Source organism: Meira miltonrushii (genome assembly GCF_003144205.1).
Source record: "Meira miltonrushii strain MCA 3882 unplaced genomic scaffold FA14scaffold_2, whole genome shotgun sequence".
NCBI lineage: Eukaryota > Fungi > Basidiomycota > Exobasidiomycetes > Exobasidiales > Brachybasidiaceae > Meira > Meira miltonrushii.
This window is the reverse complement of record NW_020289944.1, coordinates 3,726,406-3,747,795: the sequence shown is the minus strand read 5'-3', so window position 1 is coordinate 3,747,795 and position 21,390 is coordinate 3,726,406. Positions and strand designations below refer to the sequence as shown.

The window sequence follows — 21,390 nt, the reverse complement described above, 5'->3', positions numbered from 1 at the left end:
CGCAAACAAGTTTTTGCCGCATCAGAGCTGGACTCTTAGGCCCGTTGTTGGACATGCAAATTGTTTCAGCTCAAGAGAAGATCCGAGAAATAGAGAAAAGATCATCAATTGCTCAGAATGGCTTGGATATCAGAGAGGTACATTCATTTCTACATTGGAGTGTATAAAGCAGTTCCGTTGTTGGTTTGCTTTTTAAGGAAAAGATTAGGATTTTTAAGAAGGTATTGATTGTTTTGAGTGTGTAGTGCTTTATGGCTTGGGAACACGTAGCGTTTTACTGATCATCAAAATAGCCCAAACACCAAACAATAAGCTCAACGTATGAACTTCCAAATTTGCAAAAGATGCAATCGTATCAACAACATCCTTGTGTTGTCGTAGGAAGCTAAAGCCGTTCAAATAATTTGTAACGTATTGTGTACCATCAACTCCCAATGTTCCCAACGGAACACCTCGTCCCAAATTCGCACCGGGAATCACTTCTCTCAAACTGGCGGTGAAAGTCAAGCCTTTCCCTGCCAATGCACCACGCTCTTTGGCTAACACGATCGGCAAACCTCCTGGTTCAACACGACCGGCAAGTAAGCAGATTGCCATTCCACCGACCAAAACCAAGGAAGAAGGAATGGGTAATCCTTCGAAATATTGTGCTTTTCCTTTTGCATCGTGTGGAACGGAAGCCGTTGTGACGTTGAATCTGGCTAATCTTGCAATTCCGGCACAGACAAACAAAGTCAACAACAGAGTATCCAGCGGTAAGCGCAATCCAAGAGCGAATGCAGCAAATGCGGGTGCAGCACCAAAAGATAACGAATCAGCCAAACTGTCTAATTCTTGTCCTAACATACTGCTACTGTTGCGCCATCTAGCCACTTTTCCGTCTAATAGATCAAAAATTGCTCCAAATAGAGGGAACCACAAAGCCGACCACGCATGACGAGGATCAGATGATGTCAAATAACGACCAGAAGCAAACAAAGATTGAGCGCCACAAAAGCCGTTCATCAGCGTGAAAGCATCAGCCAAATGGAAATTTCTTACCAAGCTAAAATGACCATTTGTTTCGATAAATTTGATCAATTCGGCATGATTTCCTTCTTGTCCATCATTTGCAGTCTTGCCGCCGCCAGAAGATGATTTGCCTTTGGACTTTTTAGATGCACCGCTCACGTTTGCGGGATTTGTTTTTGGTTGAGCCATTGCTTTTGCAGGACTGTTACTGGGTGCTAAACTTGAAGTTTGTGCTCCAGATGCGGTTAATTGAGCAGCTCCAGGAGATGCGACGCCGGCAGTAGGATGACCGGCAGGAACGGAAGTTACGAGTAATGAATGTTTTGAAAGATCAGAGCTTAAAGCTGCTTTACTATTTGATTCTTGTGGTTGTGGTTGAGAAGCAGAAGAAGCGATTGGTGATTGTGCAGAAAGTGGAGCAGGTGCGTTTGCAATTGAAGTAACAAGGATTGGATCTGTTGCTTTTGGCACTGTTCCTGGCATACTATGTTTGAACGTAATAAAATGAGAAAAAGACGATACTTTTTTCTATGATCAAGTCAAGAATGATCAATTTACCGTCGATCGATTCAAAACTTAATGCTACTTGATAATGATGGTCACAAAGTTCAAAAAGCGTCACAGACAAAAAGAAGATTTACCTCTCACGCACGTACAATACAATACACTACATCTCAACTAAAAAATACTACGCGTTTCCATCCTAAAACATCATGGCGCACAAAGCAAGTCTCCTGATTCGTCAAGTGAAGTTGAAGTGCACGGAGCACAGCCTGGCACTCACACGCTGCTGGTTCAGCGATGCTCTTAGCTTCTTCTGCTTTTTTTCTCCTCTCAACACCGCCTCGCGCTTTTACCACTCACTGACAGGAGATGTCATACTTAATTAAAGTGGAGTCCAAAAGAAACACTTTTCTCCGCACGTGTCTTCATCAAGCAAACGTGCTTTTCCTTCTTGGCCAAAAAATGATAGCGCTCATTAATGATCATGAAATGAATTGATGTCTGAATGTGTGTATACAAAAAGTGAGGTGTACATGAATGGAGAGTGTTGTTCGTCAAATTGCTTGAATGCTTTACACATGAACGGGGAGGAGAAGAGAATAAGAGGTGAAATCTAGAATAGTATAGTTATAAAATCATAGCATGGATTTGTGCGTGTATCGATCATGATAAATGGAAACTTGCTTGACCTTCACGCATGGCCAATGATAGACGTTCTTTCATAATCGATCGTGTACTGAATGGAGGCATTTTGCAGAAATTGACACAAGTCATCACACTTGGCAATGTTTGATCGGCAATTTGATTGGAATCAGGTGTACGCTTGACGATTGTCAAATGAGGATGAAGACCGGCAAATCCACCGATGGGCAATTTTGGTGATCCTGTTAACCATTGTAAGAAATCACGTCTTTCAACCGGAGTGAATGTCGACATGACTGAAATCACATCTCTGAACGTTTGACTGTCAACGTTGTATCCATGATCTGGCTTCACGCTGCTCAACAATGTTGATTCGCTCCAGTCTTCTTCTTGATTTCCAAACAACATAACAACCTCTTCTGGGGTGAACGTAGACATAGCATTGATCGGGAAGATCAAATTGAATCCTTCGCGGAAAGCACGTACCAAAGGCTTGACTCCAGTATTGAGCGTGTGAGTAATCACTTCTTCGATGTATGATGAAACATTTGTAGAATCAACTTGCTCATCTTTACCGCCTGCGTGCAATTCGTAATCAGCATATCCTGGAAGTGTGAAATCCAAAGATAGACTTTCCAATTCATCAGCTTGCATTGATTGAATCTTATCCAACGATTGAGCCAATGTTGGGTCAACCTGTCGTAACATATCCAACGTATTTGGCACGCATTCGTTCAAGACAAGACGCATAAACATCGTTGACAAGTTCAAATCAACGATGCGAGAATCAAACAAGGCCTTTGCAACGAATTGACCCATGATCTTGAACGCATGTGCTCTTGATTTACCCACTGGTCCGCTGCTTTCGGCATTGACGTCATCTTGGCCACATGGTGCAGGGAATAGACCAGTTGTAGAGTAAACGTATTCGCTTTCGCCACTTCTTCCTTCGTCCGATCGCCACATGTGCGTTGACTTTTTAGCGAATTCTCTGCTAACCATTGCGTAGAATTCTAGAGTAGGTCCTAATCCTGTTCCCACTTCATCAAAGTACTCAACCTCGAGCAGAGATGAATTGGTCCCGTACAGCTCAAACACCTTGAAAGCAGATGCTAGGATGTTGCTACGTGAAATTCGAACCTTTTGACGAGTAAGTCTACCCAACAAAGCCAAAGAGTCATCGTGACGAGCAGAAGAAGAATTTGAACCATCTTGATTACGCGATTGCTGTGTTTGCCAGCGATTGATCAAACGATGATAACCGAAAGAAGTGCTTTGTAAGAATGCGTAGCGAGCTTCGAACGGGAACAAGAATGGGAACGCTCTAGGCAGATCCAATGACCATTGTGGCATGCAGTTGCTTGCAACGATCATCGGTTCTTCCAACTGCCTATTCAACTTCGCAGTCAATTTGTTGTTCACAAATGCAGCTTCATTCAATGCATTTATTGCTCGATGATTGTTGAGTCTTCTCCATTCGCTCGTCTCTTTCCAACGACGATTCAAGTTGTACAGTACTCTCAACAAGAGCAAAATAGAAGCATAGGTTGCTTTTGGCGAGATGGAATCGGGCAAGGTTGTGAGCTCTAAAGGATCCACTGATGGATCTGGGGTAGCACGTTCCTTCTCTTCTTCATCCGGAGAAGGACCTGACACTTTGCGGTATTTGACTGTGTACGTATTTGCCCAAATATGCCTGCCAGCAGAAGCAGCTGCATTGGCTGGTTTGTTTCGCATCTCATGCTTGTGAATTGCACTATAGATCGTTGATGCTAGAGAAACCTTTTCTCCGTCCATTTCAAACTGCAAGTGCCAGTCGACAGGTTTCTTCTGCAAAGCATTGGCGTATGAAATCTTCCCGGAAGACGAAGAGGCTGCAGCTTTGGAAGGTGACGAACTGTTGTCCGATGATGGAGCAGACTTGGACAGGATCGCACTTGAATCGGCTTTGCTTGACTTCTTTGTCTCACCGTCTTGTGCAACCTCAAGCTGAACTGTTTCATCTCCGTTTCCGGCATTGATCGAAGTAGGGTCAAGACCAGACATATCCTCATCTTCCACAAGTTCCTCATCATATTCATCGTCGGAAAATGCCTCACCTCCTTCTAGGCCTTCCATATCGCCTAGAATATCTTCAACAAACTTCCTTGTCATAGTCTCTTCCGGTGATTCTTCAGTCTCGCCTTCTTTTTCTTCTACTTTCGAATCTTCGTCCTTGGCTTTTGACTTTTCATCATCGGCAGAGGATTTGCCACTAAGTCTTGAGCTTCGACGTCTTGAACTTTTATTTGCTTCCTTGCCAGTAGCGTTACTTGTGCTGCCTGAACTTTCGCCTTCCCCGATTTCCAATCGCGCACGGGAAGTAGAAGAAGGTCTGCCAGTGGAAGAGGCCGTTGCAGCAGCTCGCAAACTTTCTCGGAACGCTTCCGTGAGTTCAATACCAGCGTTGGAGGCCAAAGATTCCAGCATTGTCGATAAGCCTGACGAAGGACCAGGCGCTGAGCTACTACTTGCTCCAAACATAGACTGTGAAGCAGCAATCTTTGGTCGTAGATGATCGTGCAAAGATTGGAAAGATGTGATTGCATGGATGGAGACCACAATATTTGTGCACGTCCGTGGTATGTCACCAGCATCAGATCCTTCCGCAATCAATTTCAATCGAACTTGTCTTGCCACATTTGCCGTTGGACTTCTCTTCATCTCTTCGCTATTGTAGATCGCCGTCGTGATCTCCATATCTTCTAGTCTGCTTAATGTTTCTTGTAGTTTACGTACAAGCACAGCAGCTGCAGATGGCTTCGACGGATCGATAGGATTTTGCATAATTGCCTCCGTGAGCAGTCTTTCCCGAACATTTTTGGGCATTGCGTTTTGATCGCCATTCACAAAAGCGCACAAGCCATCGACCAAACCAGATCGTAGCAGCTCAAAGCTAGAAATTGGATTTTCAGACTTGCAAAAGAGATCCGTGATGCTTTTGAGCGTAGACTTTGCATTGTCTTCATCCTCCTCCTGTTTAAGAGTTTCGACCAAGTCTGTGATATCGTTCAAAGCACGTCCTGCTTCATCAGCGCCACCAGCACTAGCTTTTGAAGCTTGAGGTGATAATGAATCACACAATACTCGAGCTCTCCAGATGTTAGAATCTGCAGCGTCTGTTGCTGACATCAATTGTCCGCCTACTGTAGCCATGCCTGGTGGAGCGGTCGAGACAGTTGAACGTGATTGATTGGATGGAATGATTCGAGATGAAATCGTACCAGCTTGCATACTGTTTGAGATTGCCAAAAGACGTGACAAGTTAGAAGAGGGTAAAGCGATGGACGGTAAACGGGATTCACCGTCACGTGTGGTGGAGATCTCGAGTGGTGCTGCTGGATCACTGGCGTGACCGCTCGTTTCAGCGCTTTGCTCGCCATTTTGCTCCTTGCTCTTCTCTCTTCCTTCTTTGCCTTTACCGGTTGGCTCTTTGGAGGCAATATCCTCAATCTCCCACATCACACCTTCACGTCGTAACAGGGAACTGTAAACGTTGGGAAGCTTGGTTGTTAGAAGCTCAACGAGTTGCAATGCACCTTGGACGAGCATCGCGTGGTCTCTGCTGGAAAGGATAGAAGCAACAAAGCTTGCAAGAGGTACATTATCGAGTGCTTGCAACAATGGCTCATTTTCCACAAAGCTTACGATCTTGAGAATACCATACAATGCCTTACTTCTCACGCTCCATCCAACACTTGCAGCATAAACCTCTACCAATGTTGGTAGAACGAGTTGGGTGAAACGTTTGACCAATGCTTGCTTCTCTCGTAATGCCGCAATTCTTCTTGATTGAGCCTTCTCTCTGCTCAACTCTCGCTCTGATTTCACTCTCTCAGGTTTTACAACAGCTTGGGAGGGAGAATTTTGTGCATTCGAACGATCGCCACTTTCGTCGGCCGCGGCGGCCGATTGAGACTTGCTTCGCGATTCTGGAGAAGATGTTGAGCTGAAATCACTGTTGCGCTTTTCCAGCTTTTGTGCTTTCGCTTTGCGTCGATTGTAAGCCTTTTCGGTGTATTGCCTCGAATCGAAAACACCATCCCGTGGCAAAGGTGGCAAAAGTTCAGCGACCAAAGAGAGTGCTTCTTGTACTTGCTCTTTGGGTCTTTGTGCTAAATTTTGCAAGATTGCAACATCTGCAATTGCCACATTTTCCGAACCATCAGAATTGACAACAGCAAAAGCTGCGCCCGCATTGTCCTCCACAGACTCAGATTCCTTCTTGGCATTCATGTTGGCAGCAGGTCCGCGGCCATCACCTCCATCTTCCGATGGTGCTGAAGAGCCAGTCAAGAGCACGTAAAGTGTTTCGACGATGTTGTTCTCGAGTAAAGTGACAGCCACAGACGGACTGACACGAGCTGCGGTTCCAAGGCCTTTCAAGATATCAGTGTAGATAGTCGTACTGATTGTCGTACTGCTGGACGATGTAGTTGACCCTGGCAATAAGACAGCATTGATAGAACCAACGACGCCGTCATCCAGTAGTTGCTCAAGCAGGTCTGTATGATGACGGTAGCTGTCAATCAAACGCACTACACATCTGCATGCTGATTCAACCAAGCGTTGATCGCTGTAAGACAAGACGTTCTTGATGATTGGCATCACATCTTTGGCTTTATCAAATTGCTCAGGACTTAGACGCCTGCAACAATTAGAAGCGGCATTCATGGCAGTACGTTGAACGTGAATGTTGAAAAAGTCCAGATATTGAAGCATAGCAGAAAGACCACCTTCTCGGACGATAGCAGATGGGAATTCGTTGGAAATCTTTTCCATCGTTTGTAAAACTTGCTCAGCCAAGTCAATGAACTCGATTTGAACCAATTTTGCATTTAGGACTGGAACAGCTCCATGAGAGACGACACTATGTGCAGCATAAGGCATGGCCTCGATCAAGTTAGCCAAACACCTGCATGCCAACAGCATCGTTTCACTGTTGTCTTCCAATGCGAGAGCAGCTGCCAAAGAATCTTCCTCTTCTTCTCTTTCGATCTCCTCCTTTGACTTCTCCTTTGTTGTCATTGTTCGGGTAGGCTTTGGTCCACCCATCAAGTAGATCAATTCACCCACAAATGATTCCGTAGGAAAGTATCCTGCCAATGTGTCTTCATTTGAAATACTCAAAACTTCCGACAATTCTTGCAATGCAACCAATTGGGCTGTAGGATCTCTTCGATCACGAAGCGAGTTCAGAAGGGTACGGAATCTTCCGGCAAGACCAGTCATATAGCCTGCCATGGCTCGAATATGACCTCCAAAGCCACCTCCATCATCGCCGTCACCGTAAGGATCATCTGGGTCTTCATCGAACTGATCTGGATCATCTTCTTCGTCCTCATAGTCATCTTCATTGTCTAAAGCTTCATCTCCTTCTTCGTCTTCGTTGTCTTCCTCATCCTCTTCTTCATGGTCTATATTGTCAATCTCATTTGATTCGACAAGAGTGTCACGTTCAACTTCTCCTTCGTCATCTATTCCTTCGTTGATATCCTCTTCTTCGTCCGTCTCTGTATGAACACTGAAGCTATTAGCAGCTCGGAACCCGTCGTCTTCATCCATGTGATTAGTTGAGGGACCGCAGGGCTGATCCAGGTCAACCAAGCGAGTAGACGAAGTGGCTCCACTAGCAGATCTGCTTTTGCTACGAGAAGTATTACTGCCCGTTGAAGTGCGTGACTTTGAAGGACCAGAGGAGGCAGAAGAGGGATGTTGTTTCTTCTGCACCATACTGTCCTTTTTTGTACGTGGATTCGAACGACGAATGACGCTGCTCGACGAGGTATCTTCTGAGCTTTTTGCACGCTTACTTGGTGGAAGCTCTGCTGTAGGACTCTCGCTGCGAAGCGCACTTCTCTTCTTTGTAGATGCTTTTGAGCTTGTTGGAGAACGTTTGGTGGAAGGAATGATGTCTTTTTCTTTTCCTTTACCCTTACTTTTCTTCTTTGTCGATTGTGCTCTTACTCCACTTAGAGGATCAGCGATCGGTAAGTCGCGCAAAGCAGTTGCCACCAATCCGTCGTTTGATGTCTTTGCTCGTTTTGACCCCCTCCGAGTCGAGGTCGACGAGGATGTCTGAGCTTGGTGTGATGAGACGGACACGTTTGTCGAGATCGAATGAGCAGTAGCGGGTGTGGCAGGAGCCGAAAATGGAGAATGCCCGCGCTGACTGGCTGTTGAGGAAGCTTGATCACTCGTCGAGGTAGATTGACGGATATGTCTTCGACCAGAGAGAGCAGTGTTGGCCGATCTGTTTGCACTGCTTCCCGGATTGGTAGTAGATAGATCTACTGCTGGGCCCAAAGGATTTGTACTTTGCGTATTGCTTTGACTTGCAGAGTTCGTTTGATCTTTTGCAAGCTTTGAAGCACTTCTCAAGCTGCTTCTTCGCGATTCAGTGATCTGATCAGTGGATTCAGATGCTTTGCGTTTGCCACTAGATGGACCAGAGATGTTCTTTTGGGTAGGTTGAGGTACACTTGATCGAGTTTTGTCTTTTTGTCGAGATTGACCTTGATCAGATGTAGAAGTTTGCGATGTTTGTTGAATGAGTGAAGGTGTCTTTTGGGAATGTATGCGTGGACTCTTCTTTTTACCGTCGTTCTCCATGAGACTTTTTGTTTGTCCCCTCTTTTGCGAATGCACACGATTTCAAGGAAAAAAAAGGTTACTCAAATGTGCGCCAAAAGTGTTTGAAATCTCTGAGGCATATGAAGGCAAGCTCATCTGTCCACACTGTGATCATCAAGATCAACTAGAAGTGTCAGTATGATGGTTGTGAAATTGAACTCTTCAGTCAAACTTACAATTTGTTTCAAGGGTACTCTTGTTTCTCTCCGCTCATGCAGGTTGAAATGAAATGAGATCTTTCACTTTGAAGCAGGCTGTCTCTCTTGCTCAGCACGTTTCTTCTTGCCACTAACAGTCACTCCCTCTTTCAGACGAAGCAAGATGAGTAATGCAGGAACGATTATTGAAAGTGCATCAGCTTGCTTGAATGGCGTCAAAAAGAAAAGATGTTGGAGGCGTAAAGATTGTTGTCGTTCTCTCTTGTTCTTTTGCTACAAGAAATGAATGGCGTAAATCCCAAATCGTAAAACGGTGATGGTGGTTGTGTTGTTTGATTGCTTTACACGAATAGTCGGCTGATTTGACTTGCAGACACACATACACATACACTCCAATACAAAAGTAATAAAAAATCCTTTCTTTAATCACCCTTATGGAGGATTAGTGTAATATTATTATCTGCACACCCTACACACACATACATACAGTATCAATATAATCATTTGCTCAATTTTGAACCCCCTCTTTAGCTCTCGCGCTTTGGCTCTTTTTGTTACTTTGAGTGTGCAAAGACAGGGAAATCCGGCTATTCATATCCAACACGAACCAAGCCCAAATGACACAATTTAGGGTCAGGGCGGGCGCACACCTTTGGACAAGCAAAAGGGCAGGCAGAGCAAGGCACGCACGCACACACACGCACGCAAGCCTAGTAAGCCGTTCGTCGCCCTCTGTCCGCCCTTTGTCATTTGACGGCGTACACACACTACAACAAATCCAGCACGCTAATAACCGCTCCCTCGCCTGACCAGATCATACCTGCGAACAACCGCGAACGGCAGGAACCGTTGAGGTACACCGAATAAGCAATAATTTAATGGCGATCACTAAGATTAACAATTGATTAACATACAATACATACAAATTGATCTATGGCTATTCATACATTTCATTGTATTTTCTACATTTCACCATCGCATATCTACATCAACAACACTATCAAAGTTATCCGCAATTGTTTTACGCTTTCTGTCGATAACAGATTCTCCTGGTTCGGCCAAAAGATCTGTTAAAACTTCATTGAGCGTTGGACATAAGATATCATTCTCACTTGCAATTTGCATTAAATCATCTTCCACATCCACCAAGCTGTCCATGATTCTTTTGGCCGCTGCGATCGTCCATTGACCGGTAGAAGAATCTGCGACACCATTCATAGTAACATCTTCATTATGTCTTTCTGCTTCTTTGGTTGTGGGCGGTAGAGGTAATCCGAACCGATCGCTTAGCTTGGTCAAATCTTCAACATCCTCTTCATCACTTACATCTCCATCAGCGCGCGTTCGTTCTTGTCGTAGTCCAGCTTTCATCAATACATTAGCTGCATTCCTGGCAAGAGTGCGTAAGATCAAAGCGGCCGTTGAAGCAACTCCAATTGGTTTTTGAGTATTCGGATCCATCGGCGTACGTGTGACGTGAAAAGTGAGGTAATCAGGCAGATCGACCGTTCCCCTGGTTGGTAAATTGAGCTTTTTTCGTCTGATTGCATCCAACCTTTCTTGTTCAATCTTACGCCATTCACTTTGTACGAAATCATTTGGTGACATTGCTGAAAGCCCCGTGATCGATCTGGCTCCGTTTGGCATTGTTGTGATGGAAATTGGATCACTTTTCATCGAACTCTTTTGTCGAACTTCATGAAGGTATTGAGCTCGTTGCAACGCAGTATCGCGTTCTTGCTGTTCTTCATCAGTGTCTGGTACGTGTGTCAATGCATGCTTGTGTAGATGTTTTGATGGATCTTTGATTTTCTCGGGCACTTCATACGTGCAGAATGCCCATTGACAACGTTTTGCATCACTTTCAACAATGTGTTTTCGAACATGTGTTTCTACTGCTGCATATGTGTCTGTTTCAGATTGATTGCAACCTTTCCAACGACATTCAAACTTTGATGCGAGTTGGAGCTCTCTCGGCTGAACGCCTCTTACGATAAAGCGCTTGTCGGGTAAGACCATTGCGAGTGCACCAGGAAAGATGTTTGAAACTGCTCTGATCACTTCTGCTGCAGGGAGCAAAGGTGGACCGCCCAATTGCGAGTAAGGACCAAATTGAGAGCTGTACGTTGTCCAAAATTCCATTTGCGTCACTTCACCATCTTCCTTTGCTTCGTAGATGGTACGCATCCAAGTTCGCAGGCGTTCAGGCTCCCGTAAATCTTTTTGTTTTAGCCATTCTTCTTTGTTCAATCTGCGTTGACGATCTTTAGGTTCACCTTCACGACCTTTCTTGCGAAGTCGAAGAATTTCGTCTTTCTCTCTTCTTCTACTGTTCACCGCACTCGGAATATGACCATGCAATGCAGGATGAAGAACCAATTGATGTACTCTATCCCATACGACACGACCGTAAATCAAATCGCGAGCCAAATAGCGAACGATCGAACGCACATCACCAATGCTACGGCCATATTCTTCGTCCGCATAAGCATCCTTGTAGCCCGTTCCCAAAAATAGAGGTGATGGTCCCTTACCGTCTGCAGTCGTTTCAAGGGTGGCAGCACCAAGGCGTAACGAATTATCAGATAAATTAATGATCTGGAAGAGACAATCCAAGGCAGAATCCAGCAAAGCAAGATCATGTGTAAGCGGTAGAAGCGATAGACATTTACGCAAAATGCCTGGACTTGATACCCTTTTGATTGGTCCAGGTTCACCGGTATTCACAGTTGGTATATCCACTTCTAAGAACACCTTCTCGTTCCGTTCATCTGCTGCAAGTGCACCCAAGCATCGAAGACATCCGATCAAAACTGAACGATCATCAGTGGTGTGCAACTGCCAAACCAAAAGGCTGAAAAGATGATCGGAAACATGCACAGCTGTAGATCTCTTGATATTTGCGGCTGTGTCTGCTCCATCTTCTTTGCTAAGTGATTCAGCTTCTGCAGAAGCTGCTTCGACTAAATCGGAAAAGGATGGCTGTTTGATTGGTACGCCATGTTGATCGAATTGCACGGCAGCTCGTCTTCTGACATGGATTCGGGTTCTGGTTACTTCCAAAATGTCAAGGGCATATACACGAGTCTCATGCATACCCAGCTGCTCGTTCCATTCTTGTGGACCTGCATAGGATGGCACATTCTGCGGTGCAGCGAGGATATTGCAAATGATAGCATTTAGCGGTCTTGAGTGTTGTAGGAACACCTTTTCGTTCCGGTCGAATAGGGAAGCATTACGCAGCACCAACAAAGCAGAAACGGCATAGTCGAGTATTCTCTGATGAGAGGCAAGAATGTGAGGCTGAAATTTGACAGGATTAAATTTGACTAATTGTCCTCCTTTGTTGCTCATACCTTCGCCATCACTATCACTGCCATCGTCCTCATCGCTTTCAGCCGAACTTGACCCATACACCACGCCAAGTCCATCATATTCGCGTTCGGGCTGCTCCCAATACTGCGGGTCCCAAAGCTGAGCATTGTCTCCATTGGTTGCATAAACAAGTCTTTTGGGAAATTGCATCAAAGCTTCAAGCAAGCCAGGAAATTGATCCAAAATAAGCGAATCAACATTGTGCATTGAAGTGAATGTTAAGCGTGAGAGAGCCCATGAGATGTGTGATGGAATTCCACTTTTGAGAGAAAGCAACAATCGATTGTTTGGTCCGGGTGCAAGATATGTTGGCTCTTTACCGTCTAATGGATGCCTAGGTCTCTGCGACATTCCATTTTGTGCATGAGCAAGCATTTGACGTGGAACCGGAGAGGGTCCTGCATGAGGCGGTAGAGAATTGCTTTGATTGGGATGTTGTATGTGTGAATGATGTTGCGGTGGAGCACGATGAAGTTGAGGAGAGGAGGTATAAGTAGGTGTAGGGGATGAATTTGAAGGCTTCTTGGCCGTGTTTACAGGTGGGCCTTGACCCATCCTTCTTCCTAACGCCAATGGCGGTCTACCTCTACCTCTGTAGGCCGGATGCAGATGAGGAGGAACGTATGGCTCTGCTGCACCACTGCTATTGCCTCCTGCTGCTGCACCATTCTGATTGGACACGTTTGGTAATTGAGCCCATTGACGAGGTGTAGAAGGTGAAGTGGATGCAGCCGGAGGACTGCCAGCGTTACGATTTAGACGTGGTCTACCTGGACCTCTCTTGATGGGCGGAGAAGATGCATCGCGTGTTGGACTATCGTCAATGTTTTGCATCGTGATCCGAGCAGTTCAAGTTGAGAGGTTGAGCAAGATGACGTCTCTTTGTCTGTGATATTATTATTGAATGTGGAAATGTGACGATTTCCTTTTGAGTCTTGCTTTCCAGCTCAAGGTTTCGCTCAATATGTGTTTGAAATCCTTATGCGTTCTCCATGCCCTTTCCTTCCTTCTCGAACCTTAATCTTAGGATGATGATGGGTGGATTAGCATTGGTGGATGGAGTCCTTCTCGAGTTTAATGAGAAGGAAAATTATTTCATGCGACGCGTCGAGAACAACGCCAAGGGAGAGAGAGAGAGAGGGGGGCTCAGGCGCGGAGTTGTATATAAAGGCGTGAGTAGGGGCTATATTGAAGGCGTATACAGTATGCATGCTCTCATGCTCATCACCTATTCATTCACAAACAACACAATCACAACATGACTTCTATAGGCGAGAAGAGGATATATAGTGCACATGAGGTACTTCCGTCGCCAATCTTGGCAAGAGACAAGGCACCCAAGAGATCTAGATTCACAAGAGTGCTTATATTCACTCTAATTGCGGTCAGTCTGCTATGGCTGCAAAGCTGTCACTCGGTCAATGACTATATAGTCCGGCCATTCAAGTCATCCAACAAGAAAGTTAATATCATTTTCATGATCTCTGATGGCTATGGTCCAGCTAGTGAAACTTTTGGACGTTCATTTCATCAAGCTGTTCATCATAACACATCACCTAATGCCAATTATAAAGCACCTTTGGACAAGCTCTTAATCGGGTCTCACAGATCACGTTCAAGTGATTCTCTTATCACTGATTCCGCTGCAGGAGCAACTGCCTTCTCATGTGGTCTGAAAAGCTACAATGGAGCAATTGGCGTTGATGCAAAGGGTGAACTGTGCGGAACAGTTTTGGAAGGTGCAAAAGAACAAGGTTGGCTAACAGGTGTTGTGGTTACGAGTAGATTGAGCGATGCAACACCTGCTGCGTTTTTTGCACATGTTGCATCAAGAGGACAAGAAAGTGATATCGCAAATGAAGCTTTGGGATTGATGAGCAATGGAACTGCTTATCGTGATGCTCCTTTGGATTTGGCAATAGGAGGTGGAGGTTGTTACTTTTTGCCAAAGTCAAGTCCTTATTCATGTCGACAAGATGAGCAGGATTTGGTTGGTGCTTCAAAGAAGAAAGGTTGGAACACAAAGATCCTTTTCAATCATGATGCTTTGAAAGAAGGCATAGAATCACCCTCCGAATTCCATGCTGACGAGGCTGCCATCACGCATTCTGCAGTGGACTTCAAGCCCGAAGAAGCACAAGCATTCATGGAGGAAGACAGCCAACTTCCCCTTCTGGCATTATTGGCCCCTTTCAATACACCTTATGAGATCGATAGAAAGAAGTCAATCCCGCCTCTTCATTCTCTCGCTCTTAAGGCGATCAACACACTCGACCGTTCTCCTCATAATACCCAAGGATTTTTCGTCATGATTGAAGGTTCGCAGATTGACTTGTGTGCTCATTCAAACGATCCAGCATGTCATGCAAGAGAGATTGCAGCATATCAAAAAGCGATTGAGGAAGTACAGGCATGGGTGGATAACAAAAACAAACAAGGAGAAAAGACGATTCTGATCAGCACCAGTGATCATGAAACTGGCGGATTGACGTTAGGACGACAACTGACTTCTGATTATCCTAATTATGCATATTACCCTGAACGTTTGATTCCTGTTCAACAGTCAGCCGCTTCTTTGTCAGCACATTTGATTGCTTTTGCTCGTCAGCCTACGCCACCAAGGGATGATGAATTAGAACAATTTGTACGACAAGAAACACTGGGTAAGAATGGTGCTGGCTTCCTTCCAGAAAACGGCGGACAGCCAAGTGACGAAGAGGTGAAAGCGGTATTGGATTGTATCCCTCAAACACCAAGTGCACTCACACCACCTCCAATTAATACGGCGGATATCTGTCGAGCAGTGATTGCTGATCTCATCTCTAGACGTGTGGAAGTAGGATGGAGTACGAGCGGTCATACAGGAGTAGATGTACCTGTTCATGCTTCGGGCCCTACAAAGGATGTGGACGGATTGCGTGGTAATATCGAGAATACCCACATCGGAACATTCATAGCAAATCAATTGGGCATCGACTTAGCAGATCTAACGAAACGACTGAAGAAGCAACGTTCACAGATCTCACATTGATTCACTATCTTTTGGATTGTTTAATTCAAGATTGTATTTTATAGAAACATGACAATACTAATACACGATTTCACTTTGTTTGCTTTGCTGCTCATATAAAGATTAAGTACCGCGACCGGTGGTTGGGTTCCATTTGCCTCTGTAATCGGCAGTCATGTTGACACCCATGGTAACGTAACCGATCAAACCTTGTTGCAAAACACCGCCCAATTTTTCGATTTCAAATGTTGGCATATAACCACCATCATGAGAATGTTGATAAATTTGCAAAGAGTCCTCCCAATTTCTCGTTCTTCCACGACCGACCATTTTGACCAATGGATTTTCAGTGTATGGGTACACTTTATCAATCTGTTCGTTCAAATCATCTTCAACGAAGAATTGACCGGTATGAACCAAACGACCGGCAGTAAAAGTACCGTTTGGTAACATTTGCCATTCAGGGAAAACTTTTACGTGAACATGGGTTGCACGACCTTGATAATAACCTGGGAAGACAGAAGTGAATTCTGCAACACCATTACGATCCGTTGGCAATGCACCACGCAACCATGTTTCTTCATGTGCTGTACGAGGATAAGCGGATAAAAGACCTCTTCTTGGACCTTCTTTTGCCGGTTCTTCGTTTACCAAATCAGGACGTGGGTTTGGATGTCCGGCATAATAACCTGTTGCGTTTGCGTGCCATAAATCAACCAAAACGTTTGAAACGGGTTCGCATGTGTTTACATCAATCACACCAACGTTCATCATGAACAAGATGCCCAATTGCCATTCTGCCATATTGCCACGGATAGGATGTCCGGCAGTATGATAATAAGGTCCTTCTGTCACTTCAGGTGCCAAGACACAGGTGTTATTACGGATCTTTGTATCTTGGACTGGCTCGCATGCCATTAATGATTTACCTTGTTCGTTTGCCAATTTTGTTACTTCATTGATTGAAGCTTCGATTCCTTCAGGTTCGAAATATCCAGAAGCAAACAAATTTTGATGAGATGTTGGATCACCACCTAAAACACGTTGAGCGAAAGAACGTTTACGTGCAGCTTCCAAGACAGCAATTTGTGGTGCACAATGATATGCTGTCGTTTGACGATCTAAGAATTCGGCAACTTGACCGGCGGTCTTTGGACCATGTGCAAGAGTTGTACTTGCCAAAGCGATCAAGCCTGCCAAACCTGCTCTGATGGCACAACGTTGAGTGTTTGTCTTCATTGTGTGTTTGTGTTGTGTGGGATGTGGTTCAAAGGAGAGGAGAGTGTTTTGAGTATGATGCCGTTTATATACGTTTCCAATTACAGCATGCTTGTCTTTTTAAAAAGTTTTGCCGCTCCGATCGGAGAGAAAGGGCGTAAAAGCAGTTGAAATTGTTTATTTTGTGGGGATCATCAGTACAGCCAATGAAAAAGAAACGAATGGTCTGGACTCTCTTACTTTGCCTATTGGTCGGTCATTCGGCCCGCGGGAGAAAGTATAAAATAACTTGACGCGTAGGATACACTCCGATCTATGTCCGGTATCGGATTCCCTTTTTCGTGCGATTAAAACATGCAACACACAGCATAGACTTTTACCCCACGCACCAGCAAGCATAATAATGTATTAACACGGGGGAGTCATTCTTCCAACAAAAGCAAAAGTCATCTTGACAACCATCACAACTACACACACACACACAAACATGCCACGTATACCATATGTTCCTGTTGATTTGGCAGGTCCAATAGCAGATGCTATCCGGGCACGTAGAGGAGATCGCGGTTTGATCGCATTGGATAGAAGTTTGTTACATGCTCCTCCCGTGGCAGAAGGATGGAATAAATTATTAGGAGCCATTCGAACAGGTTCAGATCTATCAGATGATTTACGTGAAATTATCATCTTGAGAGTTGCAGTCAGAAATGGTGCAAGCTACGAATGGATCTCACATTCACCCGTTGCAAAGAAAGGCGGAGTGACGGATGAACAATTGGCAGTCGTTGGAGATTTGTATAACCGGATTGATAGCAGCAAAAAAGGAAAACTTTCACCTATTCAACAAGCATGCGTACAATTGGCCGATGAGATGACACAATACATCAAAGTACGCGATGAAACATTTGAAAATTTGAAAGGTCTTCTCGCACAAGCAAAAGGACCGGAAGCAGCAGAAAAGCAAATCACAGAAGCAGTTGCTACTTGTGCAACCTACAATATGGTCAGCCGTTTCTTGGTTGCTATGAATGTTGCAGATCATAACGATATCTCTTGTCCCGTTCCAGGGCTACCCGAAAATGTGGAAGCGACTGGCAGTGTTGCTTATCCTGCATCTCCCTTCAATTATAGTCATGGATTGGTTCAAGTTGCAGAAAATGTCAAAGTAGCAACAAAGGTCCATTTCCATAGCGTTCAAGCTCCTTGGATCGTTTTTGTCAATAGCTTGATGACCAATTTGACAATGTGGGATGTTGTTTTGCCTGCTTTTGCAGCTCATTTCAATATTGTCACATACGATCAACGTGGACATGGTGCTTCGGATATTCCACCTTCCGATAACAATTTGGACGAATTGGCAGATGATGTTGCTGCAATTCTGGACGCACTTGGAATCGAACGTGCTCATGCTATTATTGGTGTCTCACAAGGTGGTGCAACAACACTCAATTTTGCAATCAGACATGGTGCTTTGCGTACTTCAAATGTGGTAATTTGCGATACACAAGCTGTTTCACCTGAAGCAAATACAACAGCCTGGAATGAACGCAAAGCCTTAGCACGTAAAGAAGGAATGGGAAGTTTGGCCGATCAAACGATTCCAAGATGGTTCCCAGTCGGTCAAAGCAAGGCTACAGATGCAGTACGTGCAAACGTTTGGCAAATGGTTGCAAAGACTTCGATTGAAGGATTCGCAAAGAGTGCAAGTGCATTACAAGGTTATGATCTGGTAAAAGCAGGACTTGTGGAGGCTTTGCAAGGTAAACAAAAGCCAACGGTTGCTAACAGTGAAGGAACAAGCTCTGCACCTCTACGAACTTTGATGGTAGCAGGCGCTTTGGATGGAAAATTGCCAGATGTATTGCAAGATTTGGCAAGCAAAGTTGGCTCTTCGACAGCTTCATTCGCAAAGATTGACGGTGCCGGTCATTTGCCAATGTGTGATAACTCACAAGCATTCGTTGATGCCGTTTTACCTTGGTTGTTACAGAAATAATTAATTAGACAAATATGATACAAAATTTGGAATAATTTGAAAAGAAGACAACAGAAAGAGATGTGATCCCGTCATCTAGATAGGAATAGCCTTTTTCAAAATATAGATATCGCCTTCCTTTACCACCATCGTATAACCTTTCCCTTGCATGCTCTTTGCATTTGGCAAGAAGGATTCCAATCTTCCGTGGTATGCTTTACGGACTTCTTCATCCAACCAGATTTGGTATAGATTCGCCATTAAACCTTCTTCAGTCTCGATTGCAAGATCCTCGAACGCATCCTCAAAGGTATCAAATCCTTCGTCCTCGCAAACTTGAATGTCGGACGCCATGAAAGTATATGCTGTCCTGTATGATACCTCACTCTCTTGAGCAATCGAAGATTCAGACTGTTCTTTCGGCCAAATACGTGTCAGGATGCAACATTGACTTGCACAGCGAGCATCTTCTCCATCAGTTAAATCTTCTTGTTTTTCACCGTCAATACGTTGATAACCCTTTCCAACTTCATCAAACTTTGCTTGATATTCGTACTTTTCTGCAATCTTTTCAATCCATGATCTGAATTCATTTTTAGTCCATTCGAATTTGTGATCAGAATGTCGGAAGACTCTATCAGTTCTGCCGGTCGGGTCTTTGTACTTTGTAGAACGATGTTGGTCATTTTTGAACTTGACATTGAAAGAATAATTTGGTGTGGTGATGATGACCTCCTTTGGCTTCCAATCGCCCAACACTCGAGGTCCAAATTCATCAAGGCAATCATCTTCAAGATGCTCGATGAATTCTGAAGCGACAAGGACGTCGATTTCAACGTTGGGAAAGTCGATATTTCTATAATCGGTTGCATTCAATTCTACTTTTAATTGCGAGAATCGCAGGAGACTTTGCTGCTGTTCGGTAACTTTATTTGAATCTATTTGAGCTCCAAGTTTTGATAAAGTTGCAACATCCTTGTCAATGCAGATAATCTTCTTCGGAGCGATTGAAGGTAATTGCAAAAAAGGATGATTTGTGACTTGGAACGCAGCTTTGAATCCTTCTTTCCATTCTTCTGATGGCTCTGACCACATTGCTGGTTTTATCAAAGCTCTAGTGATTGGTCCATCATTGCAGCCAAGCTCAACAACCTGATCATGTCAATTTCAGTATCGTTTGCCTGTACTTCCGTCTAACCTTAAGCTCCACTCACCGTATCATGCTTGCCATCTCGAATACAATTCAAGATCCATCGCTGCCGTTGCATAAGAAGCGGCGTGTCAAAGAAGATTGAGCTCATGATTACCACTTGCAAGATGCCTATAATGCAAAAGAAGAAAAGGACAATCCTTGCCATAAGATCATGTCATTTCCTTCTTTCACCGCTTTTTGACGCCATCTCATTTGTGGCGCCGACGCATGACGATTACGATTTGTGGGAACATAGATATGACAAGATCACAAAACGTTTGAAAAGGCTATGAAAGATGTAATCACATATTAGAGCACATAATAATGCGGGAGCGAAGACTATAATAAATTAGCATCTGTGCCTAAATGACTGACTAGCGGGGCTGGAAACCATTCGGCCGTAGGCAATAAATCCGGTTAAAGTCTGGCTAAATGTTGCCCATGCCCGTGCGACTTTCCCCCGCGAAAGACAAAAGAAGCAACTCACCTCCCTTCTCTCATCACGCACATTGCTATCAATTGATTGCAATTTATGCTTCGTCTTCAACAAATCACCTCACAATTACGAGGATCATCTATCGCTAAGCCTACTTCTTTTGCAGCAGCAACCATGTCTACCTCCACCTCTATTCCATCCAAGATGAGAGCCGTACAAATCATGAAACAAGGCGGCTTGGACGTTTTAGAAGATCGAGAAGCAGAAGTTCCAAAGCCAGGTCCAAATGACGTTTTGCTCAAAGTAAACAAAGCAGGAGTTAACTTTATTGATACTTATCAACGATCTGGTTTGTACAAAATTGAAAAATTTCCTTATACTTTAGGACAAGAAGCTGCTGGAAAGGTTGTTGCCGTTGGTGATGCACAAAAAGGAAAAGGTTTAGAGGTGGGAGATCGTGCGATCACTTACTTTGGCGGAGGCTTTGCAGAGTATGTCTCTGTTCCACGTGCAAGGATCACCAAATTGCCTGATGCTGTCAACGATACAGACGCTGTTGCTTCTTGCGTTCAAGGCTTGACAGCTTGGACTTTGGTTCGCGAAACGTATCCAGTCAAAAAAGGTGATTGGGTCTTGGTTCATGCAGCTGCTGGCGGTGTAGGTTTGTTGTTATGTCAAATGGCAAAACATCTAGGTGCACATGTGATCGGAACAACTTCCTCTGAGGAAAAAGCAGAAGAAGCAAAGAAAAATGGTGCAGAACATATGATCAATTATGCAAAAGAAAATACAGTAGAACGTGTTCATCAAATCACAAATGGCAACGGCGTTCAAGCAATCTTTGATGGTGTTGGAAAAGATACATGGGAAGATGATTTCAAAATGATCGCGCGTAAAGGTACAATTGCCACATTTGGAAACGCTTCTGGAGCCGTTGAACCTTTTGCACCTCTCAAGTTAGCTGCAAAGAATGTCAAAGTCGCAAGACCAACACTTGTGAACTATGTCTACACACAAGAAGAGTATGAGAAAACATACGCCGAATTGTTTGATTTGATTGCAAAAGGGATTGTGAAGTTCAAGATTCATGGTGAATACGATCTTTCCGCTCAAGGTATTCGTCAAGCCCAAGAAGATATCACCAGCAGAAAGACGAGTGGGAAATTGATTGTCAATGTAGCATGATGCGGTGTGGAA

General features: G+C 44.4%; 8 protein-coding genes across 8 annotated transcripts; 3 read left to right on the top strand and 5 right to left on the bottom strand.

Moving 5' to 3' along the window:
• Positions 1-90: 90 nt before the first annotated feature.
• Positions 91-1,625, bottom strand: FA14DRAFT_160972 (CDP-diacylglycerol--serine O-phosphatidyltransferase). Its single transcript, XM_025498913.1, has one exon. It carries the CDS (start codon positions 1,492-1,494, stop codon positions 250-252), a length of 1,245 nt encoding a protein of 414 aa, XP_025356399.1. The 5' UTR covers positions 1,495-1,625; the 3' UTR covers positions 91-249.
• A 553-nt stretch (positions 1,626-2,178) lies between these two features.
• FA14DRAFT_164637 (uncharacterized protein) lies at positions 2,179-9,491 on the bottom strand (the record flags this gene model as incomplete). The annotated part of the gene is made up of 2 exons (XM_025499902.1): positions 2,179-8,392; positions 9,475-9,491. 2 exons carry the CDS (start codon positions 9,489-9,491, stop codon positions 2,179-2,181), a joined length of 6,231 nt encoding a protein of 2,076 aa, XP_025356398.1.
• Positions 9,492-9,906: 415 nt separating this feature from the next.
• Positions 9,907-13,457, bottom strand: FA14DRAFT_172673 (uncharacterized protein). Its single transcript, XM_025500422.1, has one exon. It carries the CDS (start codon positions 13,194-13,196, stop codon positions 9,957-9,959), a length of 3,240 nt encoding a protein of 1,079 aa, XP_025356397.1. The 5' UTR covers positions 13,197-13,457; the 3' UTR covers positions 9,907-9,956.
• A 163-nt stretch (positions 13,458-13,620) lies between these two features.
• Positions 13,621-15,393, top strand: FA14DRAFT_146275 (alkaline phosphatase-like protein; the record flags this gene model as incomplete). Its single annotated transcript, XM_025497307.1, has 1 exon — positions 13,621-15,393. The coding sequence occupies one exon, from the start codon at positions 13,621-13,623 to the stop codon at positions 15,391-15,393; it is 1,773 nt and encodes a 590-aa protein (XP_025356396.1).
• On the bottom strand, positions 15,384-16,763 carry FA14DRAFT_160971 (aromatic compound dioxygenase). Its single transcript, XM_025498912.1, has one exon. The coding sequence runs from the start codon at positions 16,609-16,611 to the stop codon at positions 15,496-15,498; it is 1,116 nt and encodes a 371-aa protein (XP_025356395.1). The 5' UTR covers positions 16,612-16,763; the 3' UTR covers positions 15,384-15,495.
• Positions 16,764-17,077: 314 nt separating this feature from the next.
• FA14DRAFT_164634 (alpha/beta-hydrolase) lies at positions 17,078-18,586 on the top strand (the record flags this gene model as incomplete). Its single annotated transcript, XM_025499901.1, has 2 exons — positions 17,078-18,350; positions 18,384-18,586. The coding sequence occupies 2 exons, from the start codon at positions 17,078-17,080 to the stop codon at positions 18,584-18,586; spliced, it is 1,476 nt and encodes a 491-aa protein (XP_025356394.1).
• A 37-nt stretch (positions 18,587-18,623) lies between these two features.
• Positions 18,624-19,762, bottom strand: FA14DRAFT_51709 (uncharacterized protein). The gene has a single exon (XM_025502457.1). It carries the CDS (start codon positions 19,658-19,660, stop codon positions 18,662-18,664), a length of 999 nt encoding a protein of 332 aa, XP_025356393.1. The 5' UTR covers positions 19,661-19,762; the 3' UTR covers positions 18,624-18,661.
• A 605-nt stretch (positions 19,763-20,367) lies between these two features.
• FA14DRAFT_122110 (NAD-P-binding protein) lies at positions 20,368-21,378 on the top strand (the record flags this gene model as incomplete). The annotated part of the gene is made up of 1 exon (XM_025496502.1): positions 20,368-21,378. The coding sequence occupies one exon, from the start codon at positions 20,368-20,370 to the stop codon at positions 21,376-21,378; it is 1,011 nt and encodes a 336-aa protein (XP_025356392.1).
• Between the last annotated feature and the right edge of the window lie 12 nt (positions 21,379-21,390).